At 41.0% G+C, this 26767-nt stretch overlaps 1 protein-coding gene across 1 annotated transcript in view; it reads right to left on the minus strand.

Annotated features, from left to right (window-relative positions):
• Positions 1 to 22424, minus strand: part of nphp4 (nephronophthisis 4) — a 97505-nt gene extending 75081 nt beyond the window's left edge. The window contains 3 exon segments of the mRNA XM_042098550.1: positions 21471 to 21611; positions 21856 to 22042; positions 22156 to 22424. Coding sequence (XP_041954484.1) covers positions 21471 to 21611; positions 21856 to 21996 — 282 coding nt within the window. The 5' untranslated portion in view covers positions 21997 to 22042; positions 22156 to 22424.
• Positions 22425 to 26767: the final 4343 nt, after the last annotated feature.

Consider the following 26767-nt stretch of genomic DNA (forward strand, 5'->3'; position numbering starts at 1 on the left):
CCCTAGGCTGCTATTTCTTTTTCAAACGTTGCCCCTTACACCACCGAAAAGTTTGTTTGTAACTTTAGACCGTCTCATCTCCAGATTTGTTTGGCAGGGAAAACGCCCGCGAGTAAAATACAAAGTGCTACAATTGCCTAAACATCAGGGAGGATGGGGTCTCCCCCACCTGAGAAAGTATTGGTTGGCTTGTCAACTACGGGCACTAACCATTTGGATTACAAATAAGGTGGACACAAGGTGGCTAGAGATGGAGAAATCAGTCTGCTCCTCGGTACCACTGGCATATGCCTCATTTACCAAGAATAAATCCTTAGAAGATACTTTGAACAGATGGTCAAAAACTACTCTTAATGCATGGCGAGAGGTACAGCGAACCTTTGATCTGCCTGGCGACATATCAGGATTGTCAAGTATAGAGTATCTCAAAGATTTTATTCCTTTAAAATTAGACGTGGGATACAGAAGATGGAAATACTTAAATCTAACATTTGTCCATCAGCTGATTGAGACTCAGAAGTTAAAAACGTTTGAACAACTTGTTGAGGAATTTGATATACCTAGATCAGACTTTTTTAGATATCTTCAGATAAGGAGCTTTCTACTCAAGCACCCTACCTGGGATGGCCTGAGGACATTGGGCTCTCCGATTGAGCAGTACTTGATGAAGATTCAAGAGGGAAGACATACAGGGAAACCCATTTCTAATTTATATAATGTGCTATCTAGCATGGAGCAAACAAACACTCTACATGTTAAACATAAATGGGAAAGGGAGCTAGAAATAGAAATTAGTGAGGAGAGTTGGGGCAATATTTCCTTGCAAATACATAGAGTTACCAATGCTGGCATATGGCGAGAGTTCCAATGGAAAGTAGTTAGCAGATTTTTTAGAACCCCCCATATACTTTCTAAAATGGATCCCAGCCGAACAGGTGCATGTTGGAGGAACTGTGGGGAAGAGTCAGCAGATCACTCCCATATATTTTGGAAATGCCCTGTCTTAAATAACTTTTGGAGGGAGATATTTGATTTCCTTGATAATATATTTGGCCTTCAGCTGCCTAGGGAACCAGTATTGGCCATTCTTGGGGATGTTCCGGATGCAGGGATGAATGGCAAGACAAAATATTTATTACATATCCTTCTTGTAGCAGCCAGGAAAACAATAACACTTAGTTGGCTTAAAACAGACCCCCCAAAATGTGAGACATGGAAGTCAGTAGTTAAAGGAATTTACATAATGGAAAATATAACTTATAAACTAAGATTACAAGAAGCACAGTTTCTGGAACGATGGACACCATGGTTGGAACTGATGAAGGAGGATGGGACTTAGGCATATTTGGGAAACTTAATTGTCAGGAATAGTGTCAGATGTCATGCTGTGCAAAGATGGTGTATAATGGTAAATGTAGCAACTGGACTCATTGTTTCTGGACTAACCTTGTACATTATTTTTGGTGTGTGCATTTTTAGTTATTTATTTACTTATTTGTCTTTGGTGTGTGAGATATTCTTTTCTTTGTTTAAACCCCTTTTATTTTCTTTTTTTTTTTTTCTTTCCTTTTTGTTTAATATTGGGTTACCAGATGTGGTAAACAACTTTGTATTTGAAAACGAAAATGTCATATTGATGTATATGAATGTGTAATTTTACCCAATAAACATAAAGTTAAAAAAAAAAAAGAAAGCTGTTAGCTTCCCTAAGGCTTATAAGGTAGGCCTATTTACAACATAAATTGTCAATAGTCTATGCTGGCGACACAAATAAAATCTCCTTTGGAAACCAATGGCTTACGTCTTCCAGTATCAAGCGGACTTAAACTGCCATATCGTGGCGAAAAGTTGTAATAAAATTCACGCAGCTCCATGAGTCAAGGAAAGCGCGAATGAAGTAGCCACTTCTAAATGGGACCCACTACACAGTAGCTTAGGGTGTGTTGCTAAAGCAGCCATAATGAAATGAAGGTGTCATTGTTTGGATATTCACACACACGTGCTTTTTAATTTCACAGACTACAACTACCAAGCTGGAATCAAAGCACATCGATTCCCCTCTCACACCCTGCACGCACGCATGTATAGGCAAAACTGTATCAGACCGGTGTAACGTTGGTAAATCTTCCATTGCACAGAATGATTTTTGTAGCACGTGCAACAAATGACAGTCGAATACCTGGGAATACACCAAAGTTTTTAAACAAACTAAAAACTGCACATCCTCGGAAGGAGGACAAAGAACCGCGGGGCTCTTCCGCGAGAAGGCAGCGGCCCTGAGAACAGTCCCCGTGAGACGAGGTAAGCTCCATCTACCTGGGGAATCTGTCTGGTGCCGTTTCTTTTGGTTTTGGTTTGTTTACATACACTCACGCACACAACACACACAAACTAGATCCTAATAGAAAGCTGTTAGCTTCCCTAAGGCTTATAAGGTAGGCCTATTTACAACATAAATTGGCAATAGGCTATGCTGGCGACACAAATAAAATCTCCTTTGGAAACCAATGGCTTACGCCTTCCAGTATCAAGCGGACTTAAACTGCCATATCGTGGCGAAAAGTTGTAATAAAATTCACGCAGCTCCATGAGTCAAGGAAAGCGCGAATTAAGTAGCCACTTCTAAATGGGACCCACTACACAGTAGCTTAAGGTGCGTTGCTAAAGCAGCCATAATGAAATGAAGGTGTCATTGTTTGGATATTCACACACACGTGCTTTTTAATTTCACAGACTACAACTACCAAGCTGGAATCAAAGCACATCGATTCCCCTCTCACACCCTGCACGCACGCATGTATAGGCAAAACTGTATCAGACCGGTGTAACGTTGGGAAATCTTCCATTGCACAGAATGATTTTTGTAGCACGTGCAACAAATGACAGTCGAAAGATACAATTACAGTGCTGCTATCAATTTGCTTGGTATAATCGCATTTATAGTTTTCTACAAATGCAATCAATCAAATTGGCCTCCATCACTCAACCAACGCTAACGGTAACATTACCTAGGTCCTTATTGATATTATAAGATTAACGTACCTGCAGTAAAAACCAAGCATGTCCGATAAACATCCTCAGATTTATTCCGGCTTCAAGAAGAAATGGGAATTACATTTCATGTGAACATCGTCCTATCCTTATTAGACGTTCTCTTTGGTAAACTACAGTCCTTGTAGGAAGCGTCCATTGTTTTTCCAACCCACTTTTAACTTCCAACAAAATTACGTCTCACTGCAACGACGCGCCATCTAGTGGACAAATGACTACTTATCGCTAATACTGGAAATGCAGCCATGATGATGATGATGAATATTTTTGGCTTTCTTTTAATCCTACTGAATTTGTAATTATGTATCGACCGTTCTAATACCGATAGTATGTGGGTGCCTGTGTGTGTGTGCATGTGTATATGTGTGCACCGCCATCTACAGGCCAATGAGTGTACAGTCACTAAATGTACACATAACCTAATTTTTTTTAGACCCCCCCATGGATGAAATTCTACGAAACTTGGCATACCCCCAGAGAATGCCAGGTCAATCATACACATAAAATTTGGTGCAGTTCTGAACATCTTAACTGAAGAGAGGGGCGATTAAAGCAGAATAATATTGCATTTTCATTTTTTTACCGGGGGGTGCAAATCACAAATGAGTGATTATGGGCCAGGTTGATGTGGGCCCTTGAGACCAACATACCATACAAGATTCTTCATCCTCCGTGCCACGGTTCAGGTAGTTATTTAGGAAAAACTGCTTTTTTGCGGTTCGGGGGGCCCACGGGGGGGGAGTGGCCCCCGGGGACGAAACAAAAATTTTCTGTAAAGTCTAGTGGGGCTACATACCCACCAAATTTCATGTGCCCCGGTGGTTCGGTGTCCCGGGTATCATTGACCAAAAATTCAGGAAGAAGAAAAAAAAAAAAAACTTTGACAATCCCTATATGACCGCTTTGCTAGCAGCGGTCATAATAATAGTAACTCTCCTATTGACCTCTGTCAGCACTGAACACTGGGGACAATCAGTGGCTCAGTGTGACAGACCATGATCTTTGCCCCAGCACCGCCCTCACATCCTCATTGATTAATGATATGACATGATACAGTATATGATATATATATTTAGCCTACTTTATTGTCCCAAAGGGAAATTTGTCTTGGACTCATACGCTGCATACAATGCCTACAATCCAATCAAAACACTCACAAGACAGACACAGCATAAATAACACATGACAGACTGAGCAGAATCCGGGTCGCCAGCAGAGCAGCGCCACCGGAAGAGAAGTGAGAGAGACACTGATCATCAACCGGAGGAGCTCAAAGGAACCATATGAGGGAACTGTGTATGAAGGAACTGTATATGAGGGAACTATACATTATATGAGGGAACTGTATATGAGGGAACTGGGAACTATATATCGGAGAACTATATATAAGGGAACTTTAGGGAACTATATATGAGGGAACTGTATATGAGAGACCTGTATATGAGAGACCTGTATATGAGAGAACTGTATATGAGGGAACTATATATGAGGGAACTTTAGGGAACTGTATATGAGGGAACTGTATATGAGAGAACTGTATATGTAGTATGCGCCTTTCCACTGCAGGAAGTTGAGGGACACTGAAAAAGCCTATACGTTTAGAGGAACAGCCCAACACTTGTCCCTTTCTGTCTTTGGCTTTATAACCATGTTGCAGTAACTACTGCTACGAAAATACATAAGCTACACCCAGATACACACTGATACTGATTGTTTTGTTTATTTTTAATGGCACCTGCTACACAACAACTACGTGTGGCTGACGGTCCCTCAGGGGGTGGGGCTACACCCTTAATTGACTGCGACGAGGGCACCTGTGCTGGTTGGGGTTTGGGGACATGGCGTTTCGCAATGGAGAGTTGTGTTGACTCTGAAGACGGCGGTGGATGTTGGTTCTTTCGTATTTTTGGCCTGGTGTGATCAGCCGGAGGCCTACCAAGTTTCTCCAGGATTGGAGGGTGTCCCTTTGAATGAGCGACGGGTTTTGCGTTGTTTTTGGCTAGCCATATAGTTTTGTTTTCAGTACGTCGCCGAGTTGCCTAGTATCCACACCGGGTTACGCCAACGCCAGCACACACTTGTACACGGGAAATACCTGGGAATACACCAAAGTTTTTAAACAAACTAAAAACTGCACATCCTCGGAAGGAGGACAAAGAACCGCGGGGCTCTTCCGCGAGAAGGCAGCGGCCCTGAGAACAGTCCCCGTGAGACGAGGTAAGCTCCATCTACCTGGGGAATCTGTCTGGTGCCGTTTCTTTTGGTTTTGGTTTGTTTACATACACTCACGCACACAACACACACACACAAACACTTAGTGTTGCTCCCGTTTCCCTCCACACACATGTTTACGGGGGTTTGACGAGCCGGGAGGGTTAACTGGGACGTAACACTACCTACAAGTTGACACAGCCTAATAATTTGGTTCTTCGATTGTGATATTGCCTCAGATCAAAGCACAGTGAAATATAAAATGTCCCTAGTGGCAGCAGAGACTACTAAAAGAGAGAGATTTTCTAGATAACATCAGAACTTTCCCAAGGTTAATTAGCAATCATTCATTTTGCTGTACCACCACACAACTTCTGGTTAAACACATATCCCTGCTGGTTTTAAAACTGATTTTTGATGTCTTATTTTCACACTGTGTTAAACCATTAAGCATCAACTATCACTACAAGTCTCATCAACAGTTTCAACATAACACAGAAGTACCTAATTTGAAGTTACTATTTATATCTCCTCCAAAAGCTGCTCTGAGAGTACTTTAACAGGACTAGTTCCTGTAAGTACTTTCCTGTTCCTGTGCTGGAAAACTGCAGGAGGAAAAAGAGGAACCGAATGAAAGTCGATTCTTGGGTCTCAGCTTTGGCCTTTTGGAAAAGATCTGACAAGAAATGGTATAAAAATGTAACAACGTCAAAATGAGTTTCATACAATATTTATGATACGGAGTAACACATTAAGTTTGTTTACAAGTCATTTTGCTGTTCTGACCCAAAAAAAGCAGTTTTACTCATACTGAACTCTATTTGAACCACTCTGCTGAAAAGGCAAATTAGGCTCAACATACACTACCCATATTTATTCCCAAGTAGAAATAATGATTTGTATGGCGGATGGAAATCCCTCTTGTCAACTTGCAATCCCATGCAGTAAGCAGTCCATTTTCACCCTCATATCCCTGGAACTAAATGTAAAACGGCCCATTTCCAATTTCAGAAGCCCCTGTTGTCCTGCACCTCTTTCTCCATTGTGCATCTCTCCCACCAAGCTGTCACTATGCCTTACTGAGTCGACACAAGAATATAAAAGATGTGGTCTAAATCATTACTCCCCAAATCATCTTTGCAGAACTGCCACTATCGTTTCCGCTTCACTCTACTTCTGTTGAGCAGCAGTACCCAGCAGCCCCAACAATACTGGGCTGTCACCGCAGTAACAAACCTTTCATTTCCATCGGCATGCGAAGACAGTTTAATAACATGAGACGACAATCGAGTCACGCGACACACATAACGACGGCCATTATTTTCAGCAGGAGTTGTCAAGGTGATGGAAGTGGATGTGAAGAGTCTCTGACAATAAACTACTCCATTAATAACATCCATGCATTATGTTTTGGATACAATACTTTACATTATAGGTGGTGTAAAGAGAAATCCTGAAGATTCACATGTTTAGGGTCAGGTAGTTATGCTTTTGAACGATAATCTGTTCAGCTATTTACTAATACATTCATTTCACTGTTGCCATAGCTACAAAATCAGCAAGCATGCTTTACTGTAAATTGTCACATGGCTCAAGTTTAAACCAATATATTTTTCATGCAGCATTGTAGGTGTAGCTAGATGCTGTATTAAATGTCACATCTAATCGCTAAGAGCACATTAGGGCGTGATTATTCCACCTCTGCTTGAAAGGTGGCATGAAACGCCCTGCATTGCTGAATCTTTGTCTACAAGCACTTGTGTTCTCCTCTGATAATCCATTATGATAGCAATACATTTCTTCCAGCAGTGCAATATTATGCAACGAATGCTTCAGAGGTAGTAATAACACAGCATGTTCTAACGCTGCCTTTAAGTCAGCCCAAAGTCTGCACAAATCCCCATATATAACATTAAGTCACTTTGGAATAAAGCATTTATTAAATGTAAATGTGGCATGCAATTTCCCTCTATTGTACATGAGAGGGCCTCTACATAAACTAGTTTTCAGGTGACTTCATCACCTGTGTATTGATGTTTCGATTGAAATAGATTGAAGATAGCGCTATCACAATTCTGTGGTTCCAGTTTGCATACATTCCAAGTACATATGAGAGGCACAGAACCAGTAAATGTGCAATGTATGCATATCCTGGAAAAGACTAATCAGAAAAAAAAAATTAAAAATCACAACACAACAGATACATCAGCCACAGAGAAACAAACTGATTCTCCACAGGAAAATGCTTGAGCCTCTCTCCAAAACGTTTTTTTCTTTTTCTCACTCTACCCGTCAAAAAATTAGCAAGCCAAATTTGTAGCAGGACTACAAAGACATAACTGTGCAACGCGGCGTGCTGTGCCCCCCTCACGCCACAGGGGCAGGTTTGTGTCGGCGGCAGAACAGCTTGAGGCCGTGCTCTGCCAAGAACAACATATGTTTATTCTTATGAGAGGTTACACTCAACACAGCATTGTCAACAAGCCATTAGTCAGTGGTGGCGAGGGGTAAACACTTGAGTAAATCTCCTGTTAAGGTGTCATCTCCTGCAGTGAGGAAGTGGAGGGTGGTCACCACTTGGGCTCATTAAGGAGCAAGAGACTGCCCTATTATGCACATGCTCCAAGAAATGCTTTTCAATTGTGTTTGTGTGGACATAGGTAAGAGTCAACTGTTGTGATGTAATTGGTCACTACTATAAAATGCTACATGTTACAAGGAATGCCTGAAAGCAAGAACATTGTTGAAGAAGAAAATATTAAAATAAGCTGCCTAGGTCCTGACAGTCACAACACCACTGCCAGTCACTTAAATATAAAAATAAATACTTCTTAGTATATACTGTATAATGATATACTATGCCCTGCGCTGCACTGCTACAGAATACTGGAGAGCCTGAACTCAGAACACTGGAGACCCTGAACTCAGAACACTGGAGACCCTGAACTCCTACAGAACACTGAAGACCCTGAACTCAGAACGCTGGAGACCCTGAACTCAGAACGCTGGAGACCCTGAACTCAGAACACTGGAGACCCTGAACTCAGAACACTGGAGACCCTGAACTCCTACTGAGCACTGTGGGGCTGGAGGGTGAGGAAGGTATTCCCTAGAGTAGGAGAATGCCATAACAGGGGGAATGCCATAGCCAGCTGTTTCCCTGGGATAGCTTTTCCAAGCAGAGTTGAAATATTGATCACTCCCTGGCGTGCAGTGCCGCCTCATTCGATGTATAATTGAAGTGCCTGTTGAAGCGAGTGTCAGAGGGGGACAGTGGGAGACAGGAGCTAAAAAGGAACTGTGGAATGCAGTAGGTTCTCTGACATGGTGCTCGTCTGATAGTCTGTTTTTTCCCCCCAGAGTGACAGTGTAGCTTATGAGTGAATCGCCCATTTTCCGATATAGAGATGTAACCAGGTGTGACATGGCATAAAGAGGGGGTTACATATCATCTTATTTGTTTCCAGGAACTGACTTTTTTGTTCATGCTTCAATGTAGTGGTAGTTGGCAATCACTAATGCAAACCAGAAATCACAACCATGATGACAACCATTCTAACTCTCTTGTTTCTGTTAGGGCTGTGGAAAATAATCATTTTCATAATGCATCATAATGTGAAAGAAAACGATTATGCATTGATGCAGAAATGTTAATAATCTACGCGGAAAATATGTAGGCTATTTTGTTTTTTAACTACCAGTAGGAGAATTTGGTAAGGGTATTCGGGGAGCACACACCAAAAGTCAACACAACGAAAGTGAAACTGATTCGTGCATCCAACCAGTTTACTGGTTCTCCTTTTCTTTTGCACATGTACTACTACACCCTTCCAAGAAGTAATTCAATCAGCTGCTATTTTCCTGTAATGACAGACATACAGGTGAGACAACGTGTATTTCAAACACAGACTAAGCAAATCTTTCCATCACATTCGCCACAGTCACAGATATGAAGTGTATAAAAGGTAAGTTACAGATAGATCTATTGAATAATTACATTCCCATGAATAGCCTACACAATCTATTGGGTCTTGATAGTCAGGTGCAGTGAGTTAGTATTGTCATATTTTAAACGCATTATAGCGCTTTCACATCACAGATTAGACATTCTTGTAGCCTATTACTTCCTTTATCATATTAGCTAAATAGACTACTATTTTTCCCCAATAACTTTTACATTTGACAGGCTACACATAAGTTTCTGTGTATGATTTTGACTTGATTTTGACTATGGATGAACATGCTTGATCTTAAGCCAGCTATACCATGTTATATTTTGTATGTTGCACCTAATTTGGCTTAATGTGAAAGCAATTACAAGTTATAGCCTATTTGTAATGCAAGGGGCTACACAGTATTACGTCTAGACATACACCTCTTGATAATCTTCTTTGAAAAGGGAGACAACTTATGTAGTCTCCCTATTATGTAGTGTTTCTCACCTCTTAATAACTTTTAAGGGAAAATTAGATCAAAACTGTGTAGGCCTACTTGTAATGAAAAACAATCAAAAATCAAAGGGCATGACGCATTGAGAATCATTTAATCGTGATGCATCGAGATGCATCGTGAAAACGAATCGAAACAAATCTTTGGCAGGAAATCCTGAGGCCAGTGAAGATTTACACTCCAAGTTTCTGTAAATTATCAAGCCAAGCCATACATTTACTTCCCCCTTTGGATTATCAGCATCATCAAAGTCCTTTTAGGCAGCCATCTTGGTAACTCCACTCCACTATCAGTTTATGTGGTCTGGCAGTTTCTTTAACACTTCCTTCTAAAGGTTTAGCCTGATTTCAAGGTGTTTGTAGGTCTGTATAACCAAGTCATAACGACAGCCACTTCTGCTCTCTTCCGAATACAGTATACAGAGGCAACTTTATAAAAATACAAAAGATAAACTTTTCAGGCTGCTGCATGCTAGCCCAGTTCCTTAGCCACTACGCTACCACTTCCACTGTCTAGACCAGGGGTTCCCAAACGTTTCAACCCGCGAATAACCGTGCCAGAGACTGGCGACCCCCACTACCCCTGGATGTGACTCAAAAAATAAAATAAAATGTGCGCACCGGCCATACGCACTAGGCTTATCCAAACACGGGCTTAACGACAACACAAAAGAACAGAGCAGCCTGTTATGATTTTACATATAGAAATTTACTATATGATAAAAGCAGAATACCTTAGTCAAAAAATAATATCCATGTAACATGAGTGCACATTATTGCTGTCGTGCAAACTTAACTTTGAAACATTACTTTAATTTCCATTTTAACAGAAGAATATCTCAGTCAGGGTAATATCCACAAACTGTTATAAACATATGTACACTGTTGCTGCGCAAATTTACATTTTGGCAACTATGTTTCAGCATTAATCTCATCTAATGAGATGGATGCGCGCTATGCGCGGAACACAGCAAGTCCATTCTTGGTTTAATTGTGGAGACGGCCACAGATCATCCTTCACATTTAGACGTGATCTGTATTTGTTTTTAATATATGTCAGTGCAGAGAAAGTCTTTTCGCACAGGTATGTGGAGCCAAACGGCGTCAGTATGTCCATCGACTGAAATCCAGAATTCAGCAAGCGTCTTGGAATTCAAATCTGTCTTTAAAGTGCGGTCAAGTGACAGCTCTTTTATTTTTCCCAAATGTATTTAATTCATGGAAATCATTTCGCGACCCACCCCTTGGTGTCCCGCGACCCCCCGGGGGGTCCCGAGCCCCACTTTGGGAACCCATAGTCTAGACTACACTCCAGTTTACACTCCATAACCATCCAAATAACTTTTTCCATAAATTACACAGCATAACCACCATACAATGTTATAATGCTATATAATCATACACGGACAATAATACAAACGTATCTGAATGAGCAGGATAAATAACTTTTCTGTTATCTATTTCATTATTTTTACATACATATTATTTATTTCACCTTTCACTTTTATCATTCCTATTGTATAATGAAAAGGTTTATTGTATTTATGATAGTTTCTCTACTGTGCCCTAATGATCGCTTATAATTGTCATGTCTTTTTCTATGCTCCTTTCACTGTTGATTGATTAATGTGTCTTTGTTGTTTTTTCTTTGCTTTATAGGTCTGTCCATATATTTATACAGGTGCATCTCAAAAAATCTGAAAATCATGGAAGTTATTTTTTCCGTAATTTAGGCTATTTAAAAAAGTGAAACCTTCATACTCTAGCTTCATTACACATGAAGTGAAATATTTCAAACCTTTGTTTTAATCTTGTTTATCCCAATCTTGATGATTATGGTTTACCACTCACAGAAATCCAGTATAAATCAAAATATTAGAATAAATAATTTTAGAACACAGAAATGTCAACCTGAGAAGAGCTCTAATCAGCTAATTAAATCAAAACACCAGCAATAGGTTCCTGAGCATTTAATCTCTCAGTCTGGTCAGGGCAATGGACTTTTCCAAAACATTCAAATTTTTTGAGATGCACCTGTAAATACCCTCATCTCCATGCCTGCTACTGGGGCAATGTAACAGTTTAGGGGCAACAGACTGACTGACTTCTGTCTGTTCAGAACGACTAGAGTACACTGAAATAGTCTGCCTAATTTATTCTGCCTGTCTGGGCTGCCACTGAGAAAGGCTGTGTGGCGTCTTTGACACGTTTGAGAATAGTATCACCTACACACCTGCTGTCATCTCATCTCTGTATGGGTGCTAACATGCACTCACACTCACAAGGCTTATTCTGAGTTCCATCGTTCACACTCCAGCAAGACACAGATGGCTTCAAAACGAGTGCAGCCTCTGAAGACGACACGTTACTGTCGCCCAGCCTGCAGCACCATATCCGCATACGCACTCTGCTTCTGGTGAACTCGTGGAGCACAATGTCCTGGACAAGGCTCATTTCCCATGTTATTTTTATACTTTCTCATGTGCATTGAGGGAGCAGAGGGTGTGGCATGGTGCTTAACTGAACTGTAACTGGGGAAGTCACCCCTCCCCGTCTCTTGTCCGGGAATGTGCTGTCAGCAGGAACCCATGTATCAAATTCAGTAATTCAGTGAGACCAAGACTAGTTGTGGAATCGCACTGGTTTCTTCACACAACTCAACACAGAGAATAAAGGGATAAACACCTCCATTTTACGTGAAGAGAGAAAGGGAAAAAGTGTGTCTTTAAAGGTATCCAATGCAGTTTTGGTATTTTGGCCAGAGCCGTATACAGCTCTGATTTTGGCAACTCTAGAGCTCCCTCTAGAGTCGCGGAATAATTATATTTCACTCTTGCTGTTGTAAATACTTCTCACGGCTTGAGACCTTCCTCCTGCACACAGTACATGTGCATTTGTTTTGGAGCCGTGCCAGGCAAAGACAATCTCCAAAGAGCTATATCTACTAACGAGGTAATGTTTCTCGATTCTTGTGAGATATCTCCAACTTGCCGGCAGCCAAATTGCAAGGCTGGTTGTCCACCTGCGAGGCACTGTCACCTATGCTAGGTGCACGATTGTCAGGGCTCCAGACTAACTTTTTGCACTAGTTGCACTGGTGCGCCTAACTTTTTTTCTTAGGTGCACCAGCACAAAAGTTAGGTGCACCCAAATGTTCAACCACATCGCATTTAACACCGCAGCAGGTTCACTTTTTTTCCTTAGTTACTGTCCTATATAGGTTGTCCTATGACTTATGATTTACAATTCTACAAGAAAAGTAACTTAATGAAGTGTTGGTGCTTTAAGTGCTTCACTGAGTTGAAATTTAAACTTAAAACATCTCAAGATGAATTAAATAAAAATAACAGTGAGTAAATTAACAGTGCACATCTTTTAAGGGCTTCAAACTGCACATCTCATGGCTCAATGTCTTACATACTATCCTTCATGATCTTTAGGCCTTGGCTAAACCAGCTCGCCATGCTAGCATCTTCCATAGAAATGTATTTGAGCACAATTTAAAGAGATGTTCCAAATAGCCTGAAGGATTTTTATGTGATTTTGCAATGATGATTGCAATAATCATTTGACAGCCCCACAATGCAATTTACTTTTTAATTTTAGTATTTTAAAATTTTCAATAAGAACATCACTATAGTTAATGCAGTAACGAAATGGTAGGCCTATTATTATAGGCTATTGCAATGACTTGCCATGCAAATGAGTCCATTCAATTCACCGTACACAATGACCACAGTTATACATGCAGGGAATATTCGGCTTTAAATGTAGCAGCGATATTCGGTTTGCGCTAAATACCGGATTAAATAGATTGATGGCATCAGAATGAGTTTACACAACTCGCGCGCAAAACGAGTATTGCTGTTGAAAACCGGGTTACTCCCTGCATGTAACTGCGGTCAATGACGCACTCCTTTTCGGCGATATCTGTATCTCTGTCGTTCGGGAAGGCCTTGTATGCATTGTTCGCAATTTTAAGACGTCTTTTCATCTGCAATGACTCCTATAAATTTGGCGCAAGTGGCATTCCTGTACGTCGGGTTTACGTCCAAACTATTTTTCTGGTGAATAATTATTTCGGACTGAACTTGGTGAAGGGCAGTTTCACTAGGCCTATCGTAGGCAACGATAAACTTGATCATCATCTCGGGCTCGTCTGATCGGTTTGCTGCTGCCAGCCGCCATTTGTTTAAACCACGACATTGGCCAAATATGTGTCTGTTATTGAACCAAAGGTAGAGTTTCAATGCGGAGACTTTTTTTTCTCTCTCGAATAGCTGGTCACACCGGTGCGACCTCAGATTTTTTTTAGTCGCACTTTTGAAAAATTAGGTCGCATATGCGACCAAATTGGTCGCACTCTGGAGCCCTGATTGTCCTGGACTGGGTAAACCCAGCCTGATCTGCCGGCAATTTCTTTTTCGCCCTGCAGCTCAGGCTGGAAACCTGTGCATCTTTCTCTGCTGCTTCCGTTACAATTTTGCCGGGACCAATCACAAGCTGGCTTATCCACCTGGCGCGCTATTGCGAGGTTTAAAACAATGGCGATAGTGGAGTGACGGCAAAGTCTCTCTCACGACATCAATCCAATTCCCTTTAACCTCTCGACGTTGCTCAATGTCTTTTGTAGGTTAGCAAACAAATCGACAACCTGCAAAAATCGGTCGATGCTATTGCTGCTTCTGCAGACCACTTATAACCTATTTTGTGTATGTGCCACTTAATATTCGTTTCTATACAAACCAAGACGGCGGATCTCTAAAGAAATGCAAGCCCCCACCCCATAATTGTATCTAAATTAACTATGTACCAAAAATCACATTTTACCGTGACTCCAAGAGCTGTAAACAGTGTTGTAAGGGTGCGTAGGCCTACCCGCTTGGAGCTCCAGTGGAATTTTGATTTTGTGACGAGTTCTCATTCGCCGAGTACGGCGGAAATAAGGCACACATCAGCCCAGAACCAAACTCCGAGCACGGTAAACAACATTTTTAAGGCAGTAAATGCTCCCTAGATTTTCTTCAAATCTACACACTCATGGCTACTGAAAAATGTAAGGTTCATTTATCAAATTATTATTATTATTATTACTATTATTATTATTATTATTATTATTAATTGTTATTTTTAAGTATTAAAAACATCTTTGTTTTAGAATTTTTGAACGAAAGGGGCGGAAATTGGTGCTTTTACGATTACAACGTTTGTTGACAAGTTTCCAGCAATTTTCCTGCCAGAAGTTTCTCTACAAACGTCACCCAGTTTGTTGGTCAGATTGGTGAATGACTATCCAATTGCGTTCATCATTTGAACTATGCCCGTTGATTACGCCTCTTGTGCAGTAGAAAATACATAGCGGACTCCTCAGACCAATGTTCAATCTTAAAAGATTGAGCTTGGTCTGGTTATAGCCAGACTACGATTCTCCCTATTACAAGTTTGTTCAGTTTCAGAATTACTTTGAAGCTGTTATAATATTAAGGTAAAAAACTTGCATACCAAGCATCTCTGTGTGTATGTGTGTGTGTGTGTGTGTGTGTGTGTGTATGTGTGTGTGTGTGGGTGGGTGTGGGTGTGTGTGTGTGAATAATAGGGGTATAAAATAATTAAATTTTCAACATCACAGTTAAAGATTTGAGAAGAAGTTTTACATGAAAAGTAGACATGCCCCCCTCTCTACTCTTCTATTGTTCCATAGGGGGCTACCACTGCCCAAAATACATTTTATCATGCAAGTAGGCCAAATAAGAGTCTTCTTTCATTTAACAAAAAAAAGGTTTGAAATGTAGTGTCACTGAATATCCCAACCCTGTATAACACAACCATCTATGTGCAGCAACAGAGCCCTCTAGTGGGAAAGCACTGGAATTGCAACATTCCTCTTACTTTTTTCCTCTTTTGGACAGGCATTGATTTGTGTGACTACAGGGGGGCTTAAGCTTGACCTGGGAGGGGAAAGCAGGACAAATCCTTCATTAAAAAGCTGATCCCTGCTGCTCACAGAGAAAGTGTGACCAGACACTGGACATTGGGCAGCCGTGGCCCACTGGTTAGCACTCTGGACTTGTAACCGGAGGGTTGCCGGTTTGAGCCCCGACCAGTGGGCCGCGGCTGAAGTGCCCTTGAGCAAGGCACCTAACCCCTCACTGCTCCCCGAGCGCTGCCGTTGAAGCAGGCAGCTCACTGCGCCGGGATTAGTGTGTGCTTCACCTCACTGTGTGCTGTTTGTGTTTCACTAATTCACCGATTGGGTTAAATGCAGAGACCAAATTTCCCTCACGGGATCAAAAAAGTATATATACTCTCAGATATCCTCCAGCAGGGAGAATGCAAATACAGGGGCCCATAAGGACCTGAAGCAGCACAGAAGAGATGTGGTGGTGGAGTGACATCACAAGGAAAGCTTTTACTACATTAAGGTGGCGTAGTGACGTCACAAGGAAAGCCTTTACTACATTAAGGTGGCTTAGTGACATCACAAGGAAAGATTTTACTACAGTACATTAAGGTGGTGTAGTGATGTCACAGGGAAAGGGGTTTTTTTACATTTACAATAGGGGTTAAATGTTTCAGTGCACAGAGACACATGCAAGCTTTTCTTAATTGTTGCAGGTGGTCCATCCAAGTGCATTGCCTGTGTGTTTACATGTCGTTCACAAAATCAATCATCGTAATGAATTTGTGCTTCACTGAAATCCCTGCCACAATTCATTTCATGTCTGAATAATTGAGCAGACAGCACAGTAGGCACGCAGTAAGAGAGCATGTCACATGATTGAGTCATGAAAACATGAGCATGTTCATCTAGGAACAGAAGGCTTTAGTTCAGCTCAGTACAATCAATCTCTGTACTGATATTACCACAATGGCTTATTGTTGACTCTACAAACCAGCTTCAGAACCTGATTCAGAGAGATGGTAAATAAACCTATGTATGAACCGAACCGTGGGTTTGGTGTAATCATAAAAATAAAACTATGTCATTAAGGAAAATACACTTAAACACACCTACAGTGTGTCATCTCCACACAATGTACCCATCAACCCATCCCACAGTGCAGAGGTTATGCAGAAGAGGCACACAATGATTTAGCTATAAAATGTTACTCTCCTTTTCTCTTCATAAATAACCTTTTTCTCATTAACATTGGAAACAATACTAGTGAGTTAGGCTACATGTTTAACAAGTCTCTGGGCTACTTGTTTGTCACAGTGTAGCTTTTGATGTTTTGATAAAACAAATACTTGTAATCTTCAACTCTGTATTCAGCCCAATTTCCAATGCTCTTGTCTGCAGAGTAGTGCTCTTTAATCACTCCTCTGGCTGGCACGTCCTCTCAGCTCAGTATTAAAACTAATCCATCATCACGGACAGCACCTCATGCAATCTCACAGGGCTCTCACGTTGGGTTAAGGTTCAAAACAGGTATTCACAAACTGTCCCTTGGCACCTCTAGGACTATCAGCAGACTGAACTGACCTGACAGCCATAACGTCACAGTAACATTTAGATGATATATAGAATAGATAATATATTATAGCCTAGTTTAGATAATATACATGTACATACAGTACTTATATCTGCAGTAACGGCTCTGGCATAGCCCCACACCAGTGGTCAGCACTTGCAGTGCTAGCTGTGCACATGACGAAAATTGCTTCATCTACACGGCATGCGGTGGGTGCTGTGTCCCTCCACAGGTTTGTCACCACATGGTGACGACGCGTGGACTGTGAATGACCACAATCCCACTCAAGGAGAAGCAACAACACTAAAATAACTACGCTGTATTGACAGCCTAGTGTGCTCTGTATTAATAAGGAAATAAAAGCTAAATATTACAAGAATCATCACCCAACATATTCCATGACATCTAGAAGATGTTTCTGTGTAACAGGCAGCAATCACTAAAACTGCTTATCAATGAGCCTATTCAAACCACAAATCAGTTAAAGCTGCAGTTGGCAAGATTTTTTTGATCACATTCACTGAAACCGACACTATGCTCCGACAGAACAAGCGGAGCATAGTGTCGGAGCATAGTGTCGGAGCATAGTGTCGGAGCATAGTGTCGGTTTCGGTGAATGTGATCATAAATCAGCCAGTTTTAGAAAAAAACCTGCACTTCTACCTCCACCAAGTTATTTGTTTTGCAAAAATTCACAGCTCCCGGTTATTCTGGTCCAATCAGAGCAGGCCTGTGTGAGATCTGACTGTCAATCACAGTCTGGTGCAGTCTGGTGCACACTGACAAGCACAAACTCGATGAGAGGGTGCTCGGTGGTAGTGGGGGAGAGGCATGAGAGTTGTAAACATTCAAAATGTTGGCTAAGTCCCCTCAATCTGTCAGACTTGCCAACTGCAGCTTTATGGAGACAATTTAAAATCCCTCTTCTCACGTCTGTAAAAATAAATTCACTTGCCTAGAACTTACTTTGTTTGCTTAAACACGTTAAAAAATCGAGTATGCCTACCTAGAGGTCACAGGGTGCACAAAGTGCATTTTGAGCATATGCAACCCCAGATAGCAAAATCAGATTGGCAGATAGCGGACCGCTGGTGGTTTGCCGCCGGTGGTGTGCCACTTGTGGTCTGCCGTTGGACCACCATCTCTTTAAATTTAACTTGTCATGAATATTAATATTGTCAAGAGTATAACTAAACAAATGAAAAAGATTTTAGACCAATAGTGGCAAAATATTGGGCAACTTGTCTGCAACCCGCCAGCGGACCGCCAGAGAACCGATGAGCAAAATGCCAGCGGACCGCCAGCTATGCCCCCAATGGACCGCCAGCCTCTTGCTATCTGGGACCGTGTGCACAGAAGCTTGCCAAGGCCTTAGGAACCCAAATGCAGAGACGTATAAAGATCTTTATACGGCTCTGCCTAAATGTATATGTGGCGACCCCACAGAGGGGTGGGACTCCCTCCCTAACTACAGTAATGGAATGCCTGTGCTGGGGGAAAAAGCAAAAGTGTACAGACTAGGAGATCTTGGTAGAGCAGCAACGGCACAAGCCGTTACTTAAACAAATGAGTATGGTGTTGGCCAACTCAGGCCTGAAAAGTAGGCCTAGAGGGAAGAGGAACAAATTATGCATGGAAACGAGAAGAGGATGCACCCACCCGATAATTTATCAACAGACTAAAATACAAAAAAGAGACCCAACAAACTCAACAGAAGAAAGAGCTGTACAGGCTGTTTTTGCCATAGCCTACCGTACATATTTAACTCATATTTTCTTTAACTAAAAGAAAACTAAATGTTAACCAAATGTTAATTGAAGAATTCCAGGTGACTTCATGAAGCTGATCAGGAAAACGTCAACAGTGTGCAAAGCTCACTGTTTGTTTGTGTTATTATTTATGTTTACATTTATTAGCAGATGCTTTTGTGCAAAAAAAAAAACGCACATTATATATTAACCAAGGACCAAACAATATGAATGGACCTTGAGCCTGGCAATAAAAGTTGATGATGATGATGATGATGATGATGATGATGAAACACACCAGAGAGGTAGCTCACCTCTACCTTCAGTATTTCCAGAGAAATTCCACGCAGGGTTTTGTTTTTGTTTTGGGGACAGACTGCCCCTACTTTTTTTTTTTTTTCCAGCCTGGGCTGCCTACAGAGATTTTTTTTTTTTTACAGTGTACTCACGGAATGGGTAGCTAGCTGTCATAAGGAGATTGCTGAATGTGACAAAAAATGTTATGGGCTTGAAATTGCCACAATCCCTGACTGCTCCTTTAAGGGCTCTAACAATGTTTAACACGTTTGTGTCATGTCATAATTCTGAATCACTATGGTTCTACAATAGGATATAGTCAAGATAAAGTAAAATCTTCTAATGAGTAAGTCTGGTGGAGTTTAGTAGTAAAAAAGTAACTAAAGTTTTTAGATTTCAAATGAGAAAATAACTCTTATTGAACCAAAGGTATGTTTGGCTCTGTAACTAAATAAGATGATGTTGCTTGACTACATTTATAACAGTAACAGTTAGATCCGGTACAGATGGACCTTATGATTACACTAAGTTATGACAAAGAGACTCTGAGGCTCATTTTTATCCATAGGCGAAACATACCCTTAACCTCCCCTTCCGAAAACAAAACAGTTAAAAAACAACTTATGCTGGTAGCTGGTTTTAGTCGGTCTAAGATGGTCTTAGATGGTCTCATTCTTTCACACAAACTTATGTCACAGACCACTTGGAGGTAGGGATGCACGATATATTGGCGGCCGATTTATTACTGGCCAATAAGTGAAAAAAAATTAAATATTATTATTGTTCTGATAACAGAATTATGGCCAATAATTTGCGCCGATATTTTTTAAATCCCTAATTTCAAAACTAGGCGTAGCCTATTTAAACAAGCTCTTCGGTGGGACAAGTAGATACATTTGTTTAGTTGTATTTTAGTGTTAAATTTGCATTTTGTTTGCTTGGGTTTTGTATTCTTACCAAGAAATATGTTAACCATTCCTGCTTCAGTTCAAGACAAGTTTTTAAAACCTTCGGGGCTAACCCCTTTCATTTCTGTTGCAGCAGGTTGTTTGCAACAGAGTAGACGGACACAAGATACAGTCCGAAAAGTTGCAGCTTTATTCAGTTACCTGCAATTGAAACTAAACATAAGTTTCCCTCACAAACTCGATTATTGATTTGGTCGCTATAGCTTTTCCCCAGCTTCTAGTCATGTATCTGCATTGAGCGTTTACTTAATAGATATGAAAATGATTCATACACTGTTGCTGGCCACTCACTCTCAGCTCACTGACGTCAGGTTCACTTTAAGGAACCACACATAGGCCTAGGCTACTGGTATTTTGTTGACTGCTGTACCATTGAGGACTATTATGAGTTTCTGTCCATCCTTGGTGGTAGGTAGAATTACTGCAATTACATGATGCTTATTAAATACAGTCCCCAATTCATTTTTCACATTTTCTTCAAGGGTAATATTATCGGTTATCGTATTGGTATCGCAACACAACACAACCACAACCACAACAGAGCATTAAATATCGGTTATCATTATCGGCCCTAAAATTCCATATCGGTGCATCTCTGCTTGGAGGTGCAAACAATATCAGATTTTTGGTTGATTTGAACATCAGTTAACTTTGAAATGGCACTTTACTTTGAATAGACAATAGCAATACATCATAGGAGTGATTAACATCAAAAAATCTAGACTGGAGTAAGTCAACATTTGACACCTCCGATATGTTTAGTGTTCAAATAGCCCGTTATAGTTATCAAATTGATAGCCAAGGAGCCAGAAGTGAACACACATGGATGGCTATAAAAACAGTGCTTTCATTATACCACTTAACACTACAAAATACTTTTATAACCCTTGAGTCAGCTCCTATGTGATCTCAATGGCGATGCAGCGTTTGTTTGCACCTCCAACATCATGGCATACCTGGTTACCACCCAAAAATGCCCTCAAATATGTATGTGAAAGAATACCAGCTTTTGCTGGTCCTTCAAGGTTTAGCTGGTTGGACCACCAGCTGAACATGCTGGTGTGACATTTTATCAAGCTGGAAATGCTGGTGTAGATAGATAGATAGATAGATATACTTTATTGATCCCTAGGGGAAATTCAATGGTGTGACCATTTTATCAAGCTGGCCAAAATGCATGCAAAAACATACCTTGAGCAGGGTCTCCCCTACCTACTAACGACTCAGCCCCTCTCCCCCATCATAAGTGTCTGGTGACGTCGCTAGAAGCTGTACCTCATGAAAAGAAACTCTGCTGCTACCCTGGTCTTCCGAAGCAACAGTGGCGTCATGGGGTGAACTCCTCCAAGTTCTTCCGAAGAAGTGCTGGCGGGCTGTATCGAAGAAGGAAACACGCAACTGGACGCTGGCCGGCTTCTGTAACAAAAAATGAGAGAAGTTGTTAACTTAACAGGGTAGACACCGAGCTACTAAATACCCTCCCCACCCCCACATGCCAAAGAGTATATAAGTATCTCTTTGGTTATGAAGGAACTTATTTGTCTGTGCAGAAGTTCATCACGTTGCAAGTTCTACTAACTAGCTAACAAATAAACGTTAACTTAGCTATCAAATATATGCTAGCTAACTTTAATGTTGAGTAGTTCATAACTTTCGTCACCTGGAAAATGGAGGCTCCATCCAAGTGCTTGAAAACGAGCTGAAACCCTTGGGACGGTCTTTTAATGTCAGAGTGTCGGGCCGTCTGGCTGTGGGGTGGAACCGCCCTGGTTCGTTCAAACACTTCTCTCCAGTCTGTCATTTCCCAGGTTTAACTCTTCTCCGCTTCAAACCTGAACACCAACAAGCTGAAAAATGCCTCACGTTACGTAAATGAGAGTAAAAGCACTGTCGATATGTCAGTTTGTTCATGCAACAAATTCGAAATAGTTATCGTAATCGATTACTTTATTTTGCTTACTTTGATTAATTGAGTGGACATCCATCAGTCTCACAGCATGTTAGCCATTCGTTCACAGAAATCTAGTCGGTACATGTACGTAGACAGTTAGCAATCTCGGATTAATTCTCTGATAGATTTTTAAAAAAACGTACCCTACCTGCATGAAACAAACAATACGTTTCAGCAAAGATACATTAAATCAGCATGACGGTATGGGGAAATAGTGACAGACACTGACTGACTCACATACGTTGCTTCTACAGCTGCTACCATCGCTTGTGAGCCGTTACCTAGGAGATTCTTCTTCTTTAGTGTGTAGGATTCTTGGCAAGCCATCAACTCGCTAACTACTGCCATCTTGTGACCAGGCATAAGACATCAGACGCATGTAGGCTACAGAGTTAACCTGATAGGCCTACATCTGATCTGAATACATCTGAATAAAAAATATAGCTGAGGAAACCGGTAGATAAAAAGGACGGAATCTGTCATTCCGTCCTTTTTATCTACCAGAGTTTCCTCAGCTATATTTTTTATTCCTGTTTATATCCATCCCAAAGCCAATGCCATCACAGCCTCTGAAGCCTGGAGCTGATTTCACCTGACTCACCCACATTTATTTGGGGAGATTTTAACCACTGCTCTATTGGAAAATCTTTGAAAAAATTCCAGCAATACATTACATGTGCCGCATGTTTTGACAGAGTTCTTGAAAAGTGTTATGGTTAATTCAGGGGCTTATAAATCTCTGCCCTCTCTCCTCTTGGAACTCTTGATCATAATTCCATCCTCCTGCACCTGAATATGCACCAGCTGTCAAGAGAAGAGAGAATGTGGTTACGTCTAAACAGTTGAATGCGCTACATTGATGAACTAAGGGGGTTTTGAGTGTACATCTTGAGACATAATTTTGCAGCCTGATCTCACCTAAATTGACACTGTCTCCTCTTATATGGGTCATTCTGTGTCAAATCAGATCAAGTTGTTGCAGCACCGTCTCCGATTAAGAATGAGTCCACAAAACCAAGGACTGTAAAAATATATCTGTTGAAATCCTATGTCTGCATATTAGCTTGAAGTTACTTCAGTTTTACAGCCTGCAAATCATATTGTCTGGTAAGGAATGTTTGGGCATGAATACAATGAATTATGAGTATTATTCATAGGCATACATACTACATATATATATATATATATATATATATATATATATATATATATATATATATATATATATATATACGATAAATTGAGTCAAAATAGCATAGTTTTGCACCAGGGACAAGAATGAAAACCCATAGGAATACAATGAAGTATGAAAAAAACATGGTATATTATTAGTACTTTATACACAAAATAAATATAAACTGAGCTATCCCCACGTTGATTTTCATGTTAGATACCCCACATACCATTTTAGTCCTATGAACATTACCAAAATATCTGAGACACCGCAGCAACAATGCCATACAGTATCTGTTTGTGTAGATAACATCATGTCTCTTATTAAACCATTGTGGCATCTGAGCAGCCAGAGTGTGCGGCTGTTTTTGATAACATCATCCCTGCCACAGAAATCACCATATTTCCCAATAGGCCTAATACAGTGCAGCCAGAAAGTTTTCAGACCCTGTCAAGTGTTCCACGTTTTGTTATGTTTCAGACTCGTCTTAAACAGGATTCTATTCTTTTTTTTCTCATCAATCTACACACAATACTCCAATACTCCACAAAAAAAGCAGGTATTTGGAGTGTTTTGAAAATTGACAAAAAAACTGGATGTACTGCATAGCGGTACAAAATATGACCGCCTCTCAGTCCTATTCATCCTTTCCGCAAAAATAAATCACACTTGTCAATTTGTTGCCATCTCCTACTCCATCCTAGCCTGGGAAAAACCCAGACGTACTTCCGGCAAATTCGAGATTCGCTCTGAAAGTCCGTCTGGCCAAGAACCATAGGCAGTAAAAGAAAACCGCATCAAACTTCTACCCACTAAATTGTAGCATTCTTTACACAAAAATTTATATTAAAAATTCACAGACAACATATGAAAATAATTATTAACCCATTCTAGCCCATTTCCAATTTTCCTAAATCGAGGCACCAATCAGAACCCTTGAGGTGGGCTTTACACGATGACGATTGCGAGCAGTTGATCGAAATTGCAAATGACGGTGGTCTTAGGCCTAGTCCACACGTACCAAACCGATCTTTTTTTCCTCCGTCTTCCCTGGAACCGCATCAAGAATATTTGCGTCCAAACGGATCCATCTCAACACGACTCAACACGTTACTTCATACCCCAGGCCTATAGGTGGCACTGTTTCTTTACAGAAATTGACCAAAACTTGCGCTTTACAAACAGACAGAATAGGCTATGACGAAATGGCTAGTGCAAGGAAACCAGAATTGTTTGTGTGGACTGATGGTGAACTGTCAACTGTAGTCAACTGTAAAACTAATAAACTTTATTTTACGGTTTTGGAAGGGTGCAGTCCCGTCCTTTATTTGGCTAACGCAGGTAGGCCTACTAATCACCTTTACTTTCTTTGGTTGTAGTCCGTGATTCACATTAGTTTTGTCTATCACCGTAATTAGGCTACTAAACGCAAGGCTTACCCAAGTTCTAGGCTATTCTGTCGCCACATTTATAATATTGCTATAAAACCTTCGTTAGTAACAGTCAATACGTTTGCCTGCATCAAATCGCGCATTTGCATTCAGTGTGCTACCATCGGCTTAACGTGAGTTCTAAGCGTCTTTGTATGCTTATATCTGATTTCACTCGACTGTGAATGCATGTATATATGTTGTAAGACATGTCAAATAAATGAATGACACTGGCACTACGCACAAATTAATGTAGCCTAAACTTACACCGCACTTTCCTAATAACTTAAGTTCTCTCGCGTCACTGACAGTAGCTAGAATGCATAAAAAACACCGGGAAAAACAGTGTTCAGTCCACCAAGTCATAAGCTATCGGCGCTGCGCAGCACCAGTTGTGATATTTATCTTACGGAGTGTAATCGTAGGTAATGTCATGTATGAAAACTAGTATTGTCAGGCAATACTATAAGTGCAAGTCCAGGGCAGCTGAGGTATGGCGATGACATCGTCGATACGCAAGCAGGATGTGCGGTTTCGCTGTCTAAACGAATTCAAACGGGCTACGGTTTCAGACCTCAGCAACTTTTTTAATGTAAGATTGTTCTTAGGTCACATATCAATCAAATCATTACAACTGCAATGATACTGTTTTTAAAATCATGTGTAGTAGGCCAAAGTGTAAATGTGTGTGTCTAAACATGCTTTAATGAGCTGAATTTGAGCTTACAATTCTTTCACCAACCTATGTGTTTTACATTAACTTACAAAATACATACTTTAGCTTAGTCCTCAGATAGAGGATGGTTGCTGCTTGCTCTGTTAAGGTATTTCTGTCCCTCCCAAACTGCATTGAAATGGTATGTTTAGCAGCCAGAATTTCAAAATCTCCCCCCACCCCCTCCCGAAAAAATTTGCCTCATTGTGCCCCCTCTGAATTTTGCCTTGCATGACGCCCCAGTCCCCCCCCCTGCCGGTTCGTGAAAAAAAAAGGAAACAAACCGGTCCATGGTACATAAAAGGTTGGGGACCCCTGACATAGTCGACATAGAATGTCTAATAAGGGGAGAACCGCCACTCTCGGGAAACTTCCGGTTTCTGAACTGGTTGCAGTTCCTGTTCTGGTTCCACATGAGGGCGCTCACGAATAAGTGCAGAATGAATGGAGGTCTATGGAGCTGTACACATCACACTTTTCTCGGGATATAATTTTTTGCCCAGAAATTTGAATGTTGCATGCAAAAGAGGGGGCAGAGAAAATACACACCGCTGAGTATTATATTTTTTGAGTCACTTATTTGTTCTAAAAAGCCTTTCAAATGCGTCAATGACGTCATTCATTAGCAGAAAGCTAGTGTGTTGTGGGCAACAACGACCCAACCTGTAAAAAATCGAAAGGACGTAAGTACTCGTTCATTCAACTTTTGACCTATAATCCATATTGATCTTGCAGAAACCACAATCCAATCTTCGATTTTTCAACGACAACCAGGTGAAAGAGACACATTTAGCCGTCTAGCTCCATAGACCCCCATTGTTTTTGCACTTATTCGTGATTGCCCCTAGCGGAACTGCAGCAGATTGCAGGTACAATGGAGTTAATATGGAGTGATCCGGCTCTCCGTAAACGGGCTCTGGCGACATGTAGTCTTTCTCGTTATGTCTTTTCCACAACTGCTAGCCCATACCTGTCAACACTCCCGTTTTTCCCGGGTTTCTCCCGTATTTCAAGGTCATCTCCCAGCACCCTCCTGTTTTGTTATTTCTCCCAGAAAACTCCCGTAATTTGCATGGCCATCAAACTTTATTTTAAAATCATTGATCCATTCAGGTTGCCAGATTGTGTATGAAATACACCCTTAGTTTCACTTTCAACTGTTTTGACATAGGCTAAAACCTGGCAACCCAAAACCCAAATAAGGAAGCGGGTGCCAACTGCGCAGCCTGAGTCTCGTCGTAAGCAAGTGGGCTAGTTGAATGGCCTACTCCAGAACTAGCTGTTGTGAAATATTGTTGGGAA

This window comes from Alosa sapidissima, chromosome 7 (assembly GCF_018492685.1).
Source record: "Alosa sapidissima isolate fAloSap1 chromosome 7, fAloSap1.pri, whole genome shotgun sequence".
Classification (NCBI taxonomy): domain Eukaryota; kingdom Metazoa; phylum Chordata; class Actinopteri; order Clupeiformes; family Clupeidae; genus Alosa; species Alosa sapidissima.